Below are 11,003 nucleotides of genomic sequence, written 5' to 3'. Positions count from 1 at the left end.
TACTGTCGATTTCTTGCTCATTCATTGTAATCAGTACCTATCGCCAGTCTGTGAGTCGTACGACTTCCTGTAATCAGTCCAGGCAGTGCACAGGTTGGTCTGTTTCTTCTTGCAGTTGCAGTCTCCGGTGTTTGGCTCCTCTGGGATTAGTACCACTTCATTTCTGTGCTGTTGCTCTTGTCTGACAGGAGTTTCCATGTTGTACAGACACAAGTAATCAGCCAGTCGTCGGTTCCCCTCCTTCTTGATTAGAACTGTTGAGCTGGGCTGCAGGTTGGTCCCATTCCTCACCAGCTAACACCCAGATGATAGAGCATCTTCCTCCAACGAAGTGATGTAACTTCAGATGAACCGAATGAATCAGTACAATGCTGACAGCCCAGTTAATGTTGCAAAAATAAAACTTTCTGAGCACTATGAAGACACAAATGTAAAATATATGGTCAGAAATTAATTAAAAGGATTAATATGATAATAGATGTTCTTAGATGTTCTTGAACGCCTCTCAGCGCAGTATGACTTTTCTTAGTAGAAGTAACTTCTTCTAATTAACTAAACTAGTTTTAAAAGATGTACTAATGATAAATAAATGCTAATTTCCAGTTAATTGTACAGTACTGATAACAGAAATAGCAATGATACGAAAGACACGAGTAAACTACTGGATTTGGGTCGATTTTTTTCCCAACTTGCACTAATAAAAAGTTAAAAGATCCAAAGTCACTGGAGTTCATTATCAAAGGATTCTGAAGCAGATTTTAAACACTGAGATGTTTCAAAGAAATCCACAAATGGAAGTGAAGAATCAGATTCAACCCATGAAAATGACTAAAGTCCACATTAATATGTTGTTCAGATTAAACATTAATGCACAACAATGTGACAAACCAAGGCTTTGCTTTGACCGAAGGTTTTATTTCTATCTTTCTGCAGCCACTCAGGACACGTTCACAGCTTCAAAACAACAACCAGTAGAAACACTGCTCAAAGGGAACCTAAATTTATGACTTCTACTGAATTTATTTACTCTCTGAACTGCTGCTTTAACCAGAAACTGTAAATTGTATCAAGTATAATTAGTTCATCAATGCACAAACACTCCGTTAAAAAATCGAAATCGAAGCAGAAAGGGGGAAAAAGGCACCAAGTAAATACAGATAAAAGATTCAGTTGTCAAATTAGAGACATTCACAAATAACAATTTAAAAAACAGGCCATAATTTAAAATTAAAAAAAGGATAAAAGGACAAAGTTAATCATGAGTCCTAATTAAGGCAACTTTTTTGTCATTATTACGACTCTCAAGTCTCTAAAAATCTCCTAAAATATGTTTGTTCCAAATCCAAAACAACTGAAGCGTTGAGCATCTAGTAAATCCTTATTTCAAACCTGCTTTACACAACATTTTCAAGTGAAAATGGAAAACTTTAATGCCGTTTTCGATGTCCGTTTACACGACAACGCAACTATTCAAAAACACTCCAAATCCATCTCCATGGAAACGGGGGAAAACACAACTTTTTTGAAAGCTGGTTCTGCACATGCTTGAGAAAGAATCACTGATAACATTGAATGTGGTGTTCACTTCCTACACTGTTACCTAAAATATTTACTAAACCAACATCTGGATCACATTTTAATACTAACATACAGATACTGAGTGGACCAAACGATTATGGTTTTATTACATAAAAACAGCACCCACTAGTGGTATTACAGCAAAACTACAGTTTTCAGTGTTTTAGCCGCTTCAGTCTAAACACACACCGTTTCCAAAATGTCGTCTAAGCACGAAACTTTTCTGAAACAAAAACGCAACAGTTGCATGTTTCACTTGAAATACTATCGTGTAAACTATTCATTATATTTTATTCACACTATGTGTTATTTCCAGACCAGTGGTTCCCAACCAGGGATTTTTTTGCAACTAATCAACTATGCAGGCTCGGCTAGTGTGTTGTGGCTGATCTCATTCTGACCTCTTCTGGTGCATTTGTGACATTTTTCTGTCATCGTGAGTAAAACTGGCATCTCTTCGCTCACTTTCCAAATCCCACTCAATTCCCACTTTCTCATGACCACGCTCGAAGTTCCTGCTCACGCCTCCATGTTTTTATCACAAAAATCTTATGTACAGATTTTGTCTTGTGTTTCCGATTGGTAAGATTCACTTTGATCACTCGACCAGTCCTTGGAGATATTCCAGTCGGCCTCCTCAATCGTTGATCTCGTCTTCCTCGTCCTCGAAGTTCTCCTCGCCGTCGTTGGCGGTGGCCTCCTGGTACTGCTGGTACTCGGACACCAGGTCGTTCATGTTGCTCTCCGCCTCGGTGAACTCCATCTCGTCCATGCCCTCGCCCGTGAACCAGTGCAGGAAGGCCTTCCGCCGGAACATGGCCGAGAACTGCTCCGAGATGCGCTTGAAGAGCTCCTGGATGGCCGTGCTGTTGCCGATGAAGGTGGCGGCCATCTTGAGCCCGCGGGGAGCGATGTCGCACACCGCCACCTTCACGTTGTTGGGGATCCACTCCACGAAGTAGCTGCTGTTCTTGTTCTGCACGTTCAGCATCTGCTCATCCACCTCCTTCATGGACATGGGCCCTCGGAAGACCGTGGCGACGGTGAGGTAGCGCCCGTGGCGAGGGTCGCAGGCCGCCATCATGTTCCTGGCGTCGAACATCTGCTGCGTGAGCTCCGGGACGGTGAGCGCCCGGTACTGCTGGCTGCCCCTCGCCGTCAGGGGAGCGAACCCCGGCATGAAGAAGTGCAGCCGGGGGAAAGGCACCATGTTGACCGCTAGCTTGCGCAGGTCGGCGTTGAGCTGCCCGGGGAAGCGCAGCGAAGTGGTGACGCCGCTCATGGTGGCCGACACCAGGTGGTTGAGGTCGCCGTAGGTGGGCGTGGTCAGCTTGAGCGTGCGGAAGCAGATGTCGTAGAGGGCCTCGTTGTCGATGCAGTAGGTCTCGTCCGTGTTCTCCACCAGCTGGTGGACGGACAGGGTGGCGTTGTAGGGCTCCACCACCGTGTCCGACACCTGGGGGGCGGAGAGAGGACCAGGCGTGAGGCGGAATGGGAGGGAGAGACAACAGACCACACCTCCACCCATCTGGACTGAACAGCTGAAGGAACTCCGCACAGAAACATGGAGAACCAAGCAGAACACAGACCAGTAAATCACATCAACCCTCCGAACAGAAGATCTCCCCCGGGTACCTTGGGCGAAGGCATAACGCTGAAGGTGTTCATGATCCGGTCGGGGTACTCCTCCCGGATCTTGCTGATCAGCAGGGTTCCCATCCCGGATCCGGTTCCCCCTCCCAGAGAGTGAGTCAGCTGGAAGCCCTGCAGGAGGGAAGATGGACTCTGTTACCAACGGACTGCTTTTCTCTCATATGAGTTTTGGTCTTTGAGCTCATTTAGAAAAGAGAGAATAAGAAATTATTATTGTTTTATACTCTTATTGTTTTTCGTTTATTTAGATGTTCTTTTTCTTCTAGTGGTCATTTATTTCCTTTGCTGTTGTGACTTTTTGTGAGGTCTGGATAATTTTTTTCCCATGATACAGTATATAGTAATACCTCAGAAAGAGCATCGGTGTGGTGAAACTGCCCACTTTGTCATATTCTCTGTTTGTTTTAGCATTTCATGCTCACTTAGTCTCCTTTTTGTATACATTTTAGTCATTAAACAGTTGTTTTCACATTTCATTGAGGTTTATTCAAACATATCTACAGTAAGTGTTTCTCATTTTAATGTCCCTGTGTATACTGGTCATGATTATGTATCTGAGGTTCATTTTATTATTTAGTCATTTGGTGATTCATGTTGATCATTTTCATATTTAACATCATTTCGTCTCTCTCTCTCTCTCTCTCTCTCTCTCTCTCTCTCTCTCTCTCTCTCTCTCTCTCTCTCTCTCTCTCTCTCTCTCTCTCTCTCTCTCTCTCTCTCTCTCTCTCTCTCTCTCTCTCTCTCTCTCTCTCTCTCATCTTTTGTGTTTTTTCAAAGTCATTCCGTTTCCCCTTCATGTTAATTTATGTTCATTTTGTGTCTCTTTGGTGTATAGCCTATGGTCATTTTGTGTCAGACTTTGTCTTTGTCTATGCTTAAAGTCGTTTTGTTCCTCCTTCCAGTAGATTTATAATCATTTTGTGTCACTTTAATCTTTTGCGTTCATGTAAAGTCATTTCTTGTCTCTTTTCCATATATTTAAAGCCATTTTGTTCCTCCATCCAGTAGATTCGTAGCCATTTGGTGTGCTTTTGATCCTTTATTTATACTTACAGTCATTTCATTTCTCCTTTAGGTATATTTATAGACGTTTTGTGTCTCTGCTTTGTATATTTTAGGCAGTCCACCTAATGGTTGCTGAGAAAGTCCAGTCCAAACCACGAATGTAAACTCTGTGGTGCCGCTCCTGATGAAGGATGCAGACTGATGATGACTGATGAAGATGAACATGCTAACGATGCTAAAGTACAGCAGCTTTGTTGATCCTTATTCTTCTCCCTGGTATAAATAATGAAATGTCACTGGAATGACTCACCTGGAGACAGTCGCAGTGCTCGCACTCCTTCCTCACCACGTCCAGGACCGAGTCCACCAGCTCGGCCCCCTCCGTGTAGTGACCTTTGGCCCAGTTGTTCCCGGCACCTGTCTGACCTGGAAAACCATCCGTGACATGCAAAACCAGCAGCAGAACACATGCTGCGGCTCTGATGACCATTTATCAGCCGCGTGTGTGTGTGTGTGTGTGTGTGTGTGTGTGTGTGTGTGTGTGTGTGTGTGTGCGTGCGCTGCTTCTCGTCCCTCTCAGACATCCGTTTATAAAATGGGTCGGAGTCTTTTCTGTTTACTGGACAGAGCTGGCGCTGCTCCAGGCCTGTCCCCCGTCGCCACACACACCTCCAGACTCTCAGTGCAGGAAAACATCCCCAGCATTTATCCCAAGATTTACATTTCAGCCTCATTTAGAAGATAATATTAGGTTTTGCGAAAAAATTTGCGATGCTGAAGCTAACCACTGTAAATAGAAATGTCTGTGGGCTCCATAGGCTCTAAAGGAGCCCCTCCTTCTGAAATACAATGTTAAATAACACAAAATATTGTAATTTATATTTAAACAATTTATTTTAGAAACATTCATGAATCTTTACATTCTGAGGCTACAATGCTCGTGATAATTTCAGTTTATGTTTTGGTGAGCTCAGAGATTGAAACATCCGCAGCTGTTCTAGAGGTATAAAGAGGAGAAAACGAAAATCATTTTCAGAACACGATATAAAAATGTTCTGAAACCAAAATGCAGAAACGCTATCTTGTACTTTCTGGTTAGTGGATGACAGTCTCACAACTTTTCTAGAGATATGAGAAGCAAAGATATTTATAAATGATCAAGAGGCTACAATGTTCCACAGAGCTGATTTCAGCTGTCATTTACAGTCAGGCAGGAACAAGAGCAGAGATTTAAGCGTTCACAGCTTTTCCAGAGGTATGAGGAGCAGACAGATGAGTGCGTTACTGAGATAACTTGACTCCTGCGTTGTATGTTTGTAGGAGCTGAAGCAGAATGACTTGACTCTGTATTGAATAAGAGCAGTGGGACGTTACCGAAGATGAAGTTGTCGGGTCTGAAAAGTTGTCCGAAGGCTCCTGAACGGACGCTGTCCATGGTTCCTGGTTCCAGGTCCACCAGCACGGCCCGGGGGACGTATTTATGTGCTGCACAGACACAGGAGATGTTATTTTCATCTGATTTCTGCTACTTAACAGATATTTACATGTTTGTTTTTTTTGGCGAATTTTATTAATGTTATTTAACTTTTTGCAGATGATTCATTATTGAGATTTCATGTCTTTGTTGGGTTTTCTGTATGTTTTGGGGGGTTTTGTGTTCATTTTCTATCAGTTACTTTGTGGCCTTTTTTTGTGTGTGTAAGGGATATTATTTGAGTTTCTTGTGTCATTTTATATTTTCATTTCTTTATATTGTTGCTTGTTTGTGTCTTTCTGGTAATGATTTATCACTTTACTGGCTTTTGGTTCAATTTTGTGTTAATTTGTTTTATTTTGTAACTGCTGAATATCTTCTAATCTCGTCTTTTTTTTTTTTTTGTCCTCCTGGTCATTCATGACATATTTCTGGTGATTGTCTCTTTCAAATGAGTTTCTTTCTTTCTGAACTCTGTGTGAATATTTCTAGTTATTTTGTGTCTTTATGGTCATTACTGGGTTGTTTTCAGTTAATTTTCTGGTTATTTTGAACAAAACTCCAGTCATTTTGTGCATATTTTTCATCTTGTATTGAATTTCGGGCTACTTTGTACAGATTTGTCGTCATTTTGTCACTGTTTCATGAAAGTTTGCATTTATTTTGCCAATTCTGTGTCCTTGACGGAACATTTTGTGAGGCTTTTGGTTTGACTGAACCATATTTAGTTTCTAAATTACATGGTTGCATTAGTGGTAATTTTAATTTTAATGTAATTCTCTTTTGAATATTTTTCCTGTATATTTTTGTTGTCTCTCTGTGCATTTATCTTGTTGCTTTGTTCCTTCTGGTGAGAGTTTTTGTCTCTTTCAGGTCATTTCATTGATATTTCAGTTGTTTTTCATCTCTTGATCCTGTCTTCATGATCTCTTTGTGTTGTTTTGTATACATTTTGTCACTTTGTGTGTATTTGTAGCCTTTTTGTGTCTTTCTAGTCTTGACTCCTATATTTGTGGCGACTTTGTGTCTCAAGTCACTTTGTGTCTCTTTTTGAACACTTTGTGCAACTTTCTCGGTATTTTGTGTCTCTTTGTGGTGATAATGTGTGTCTTCATGGGTCTCGTTCAGTTTGCGTCTTTATTATTCTACATATTTGTGGTATTCTATATGTTTGTAGTGATTGTGGGATGTTTTGTGATTCCTTTAGGTTAATTTATATATATATATATATATTTTGTGCATGTTTGGTTCCAATTCTTGCCATTTTGTGATTGTCCTCAGTCATTTTGTGTGGTGATTTATTGGTCGATTTCATTGAATTTGTGTTTTTTCAACATTCTATGCAATCGTGTATATATTTGAGGAAACTTTGGGACATTTTATGGTCACCTGAGGTAAATGTGTGTGTTCTATGTGTATATTTGTGATCTTATTGTGTAAATCTGACATTTTGTCATTATTCCAAGTCATTTTGTGTTTTTGTGCATATTTGCTGTTTATCTGAGGTCAGATCCTGATTATTTATGGTGAGTTTGGGTAATTTACTGGTTGATTCAGTTATTGATTTCAATTTGTGTTTTATTTCAATTTTTTTTTTAAATTTCAGATCATATTGTAAATATTTGGGACATTTTGTCACTTGAAGCCATTCTGAATGTTTTTGTGTATATTTGTGGCAATTCGGGATATATATGTGGTCAGACTGTATATATTTGTGGTGACTTCGTGTCATTTATTGGTCAATTTTGGTAAATTTGTGTTTGTTGTGAATATTCTATGTCATTATATGTATATTTTTAAAGTTTGGGACAGTTTCTGGTCACCTGAGATCAATTTGTGTGTTGTTTTGTGGATCATATTGTATATATTTGTGATGATTTGGGCCATTTGATTTCAGGGAAATTGTGTTTTTTATGTAATTTTTTTTTTTTTTTTTTGCATATTTAAGGACACTTTGGGACATTTTGTGATCACTTGAGGCCAATATGTGTTTTTTGTGTATATTTTTGGTCACTGTGAGTTATCCTCTGGTTATTTAGTGATGGAGGTCACAGTCATAGTCAGAGCAGTGACTCTCTCTCACACACACACACACACACACACACACACACACACACACACACACACACACACACACACACACACACTCACAGGATGCTTCATTGTAGTAGACGTTGACTCGGTCCAGCTGCAGGCTCGAGTCGCCCACGTAGTTTCCCGCCGGGTCGATGCCGTGCTCGTCGCTGATCACCTCCCAGAACTGAGGAGAGGAGAAGGACGTGAGAGCCGCGGTGCGTTCAAGGACTCGCTCACTCTGTGAGCATCATGAAACAGCTGCGGTGCGTTCACTGACTCACGCTGCAAGCAGTGAGTGATTCAGCCCGTGGGGGTTTTCTTCCTGGAATCAGTGGCTGGTTTATAGACTGGTTTATAAGGGGAAGTGGTGGGTAAAAAGTTCACAGGTTGAATCTGACAGATTTACTGGGCTGTATATCAGTGACACACTTTCTCTTTGTGTGTTTTGTCACTTTGGATGAAAGCAGCTGCACGAAAAGACTGAAGTCTATTAAACTAAAATGTATTTTCTCCTCATTTTACAACCGTTTCTTTATGTTTGTCACCTTCTGATGCTCATTTTAAATCCTTTTGTAATTAGTTTACATGTTTTTGCACAGATTTCACATCTTTTTTTTTATTCATTTAGTGCTATTCTTTGTGTATTTTTTTAAGTTTACATCTTTTACACCTTTTATGCACGTCTTTCTGCTTATTTTTACAAGTCTGTGTGACGGTCACATTTTTTTCAGCTTGTGTTTCTTGTTTTTTTCAGAGTTTTCATTGAAAGAGTCGAGCTACAGAGTGTTCATCTTTGTTCTCACGTTTCACCTCAACTCCACAGAACAGCTGTGTGATTGTTCCTGTGTGTGTGTGTGTGTGTGCGTGCGTGCACCCAGATTCCTTGAATACTCTCTGGGCGGCTCACAGAGTTCACTTCACTCCGCCTCAAACTCCACATTGTTTTATTCAGCTTCAACGTCACTTTGGGAATTTTGAATGAGCTCAATAAATCAGACCCTTTGGACAGAAAATGTCTTTGTTTCATTCTTTTGTTTTTTTTTGCAGCTGATTCAGATCTTTTTGAATAATTTCTCAAATAAAGTTTTGTGTTCATAATGATATCTGTTTTAATTTTGCATCTATTGTATTTTTGTAAATTTTATGTGATTCTTGTCTCTTTTTGTGATTTTTTTTGTTTTCTATTTTTGTGCTGATTTTGTTTTATTTCTTATCCTTTTATGGCTCTTTGTGCTCATTTTGCAGTTGTTTTGTGTTTCAATCGGATTATTTTGTGTCTTTTCTATATTTTGTTTCACGTTTGTGTTTAAGCGTGGTAGTTTCATGACGCATTGTGGTTGCTTTCTGTAGTTTTGCGCTTCGTTGTCTTGCTTGATGGTCATTTTGTGTCAGTTTGTGTCTGTATGTGTAACTTGAACTAGCTTCTTTGAATTATTTTGGTGATTTTATGTCACTCCTGTATCTGTTTGTGTGACCTTTATGTCAGTTTTGGGACTAACGTCAAATGTTTCCTTCTATTTATGGATATTTTCTTATTTATTTGTTCCTCCATCTGATTTTCTTCTCTTTTTGTGATATTTTGAATTCATCAGCAGATGATTTTTGTGTTTGTGTGGTCAAATTTGACTCTGTGTTTTTTGTGGCTTTATACACATTGTGTATGAGTCTTTAATTGTGCACTTTTTCCCCATGTATGCACTCTTTAAAATGTATTATTTTGTGTTTTGGGGCATTTTCCATCTTTCTATGGCCACTTTTTATCTCTTTGTGTCTAACTTCTGTGTTTTTTGGACTTTTTAGTTTTTGTTTAATCTCTACATGAAAACTTTGGTCATACTTCTGTCTTTTCAGTGTCATTTTGTGTCTGTTTGCTGTTGCTTTTTCATCTTTTCTTTCATTTTTGTGTGACTCTATCTTTGTTTCCGTGCTCTTACTTCCTCTTGATGCTTGTTTAGTGATAAATTTGACATATTAATTTGTTTTACTATATAAAACTAACAGGAAAGTCGAAGATGATTAGAAAAATCAACATTCATGAGTGGTTTGTCAGCTCGTGTGAGTCTCTGATGATTCAGATGCTGAAGCCAGACCAGTGAAAACCTCTACAGACATGCTGGGAATCCAGCTCCAGGGGCCTCTGCTTTCCATGCATTCAATCAGTCCACAGTTTGAAAAAGAAAATAGACAAAAGCATGTTGTGGGGCCTCAAGGTGCCTTTAACCCCCAGATTATCTATACACACCCCTGGTATTCTGTCCATTTACTGTGGATTAAATCCGCTTCTTTCTTTGATGAAACACCAGAGCAGCTTCTGACTGCACTCTGCACTTCATTTTAACAATTACCAGCACCTAAAAGCAGCAATAATGTGGAAAAAAAAAGAGATCCGGAATTAATTTTAATTAAAATATTTGCATCAGTTTAAGGACTTTGTCTGAATTTAAAATTTTAGTTTTGAAGTCTAGATTGAGTTTGTTAAAGTGGAATTAATATAATAAAATGGTGGCAAAGTTATTATTAATAAAAACAGGATTAATAACAATGTAAATCAGAGGTTTCATTGGCAATATTACAGTTAAATGTAATGATAAATGATAATAAAATGAAAAATAGAGGAATAAAGATTTTGTACCTTGGTTCCAATCTGATTCCCGCACTGTCCCGCCTGGATGTGAACGATCTCCCGCATCGTGCCGCTCTCGTTCTGCGGTTTTAGAGCTTTAAAGTGGATTTTAAGTGGGTTTTAAGAGGTTTGGAGTCTCCGGGAGTTTCCGCTGCGCTCGCGGCTGCTGGGTGTCCGTAACGGGAGCGCGCACACCGCCACACCAGCTCTCTTCTACTGTCGTGCGCGCTCCCGCGGCCACGCCCTGCAGCCCAGTTTGATGAGACAGCAAATTAAAGGTTTACACTTTGAATTTCACCGAAATCTATTCTGTTCTCTTCTATAATTGATTCTACTGTTGCTTCTGCTCAGAAGATACTAAAGTTTCAACACAAACACTAAAATTCAACATAAATACACAAAAGTTGCAGTTCAAAGGCAACAGTTGAGGAAGAACCTCAGGGACATTTTTTTTTTTTTTTTTTTTTGCAGCCCTCATATGTTGGACATTCCTGAGGCCAGATGATGGCGGTGAAGCAGGGGTCAGCTGCTGAGTGGATCTGCTGTGGAGTCACTTTACACGACACTGTGAGCCATAAAAGAAGGAATCTGTCA

General features: G+C 39.9%; 1 protein-coding gene across 1 annotated transcript; it reads right to left on the bottom strand.

Moving 5' to 3' along the window:
- Nucleotides 1–1,001: 1,001 nt before the first annotated feature.
- Nucleotides 1,002–10,556, bottom strand: tubb6 (tubulin, beta 6 class V). The gene is made up of 6 exons (XM_030099050.1): nt 10,419–10,556; nt 7,862–7,970; nt 5,611–5,721; nt 4,547–4,662; nt 3,214–3,342; nt 1,002–3,034 (listed from the first exon to the last, which is right to left on the bottom strand). The coding sequence occupies exons 1-6, from the start codon at nt 10,473–10,475 to the stop codon at nt 2,216–2,218; spliced, it is 1,341 nt and encodes a 446-aa protein (XP_029954910.1). The 5' UTR covers nt 10,476–10,556; the 3' UTR covers nt 1,002–2,215.
- Between the last annotated feature and the right edge of the window lie 447 nt (nt 10,557–11,003).

This window comes from Salarias fasciatus, chromosome 9 (genome assembly GCF_902148845.1).
Source record: "Salarias fasciatus chromosome 9, fSalaFa1.1, whole genome shotgun sequence".
In the NCBI taxonomy this organism is placed as follows: Eukaryota; Metazoa; Chordata; class Actinopteri; order Blenniiformes; family Blenniidae; genus Salarias; species Salarias fasciatus.
Note: the sequence above shows the minus strand (reverse complement) of the source record. Positions and strands in the feature narration are given on the sequence as shown.

Coding starts and splice junctions, on each gene's coding strand:
- tubb6 (XM_030099050.1), bottom strand. CDS start 10,475: ATGCGGGAGATCGTTCACATCCAGGCGGGACAGTGCGGGAATCAGATT. Junction 5,722..7,861: donor CTACTACAATGAAGCATCCT/GTGAGTGTGTGT, acceptor GTGTCTGTGCAG/CACATAAATACGTCCCCCGG. Junction 3,343..4,546: donor AGCACTGCGACTGTCTCCAG/GTGAGTCATTCC, acceptor TCCCTCCTGCAG/GGCTTCCAGCTGACTCACTC.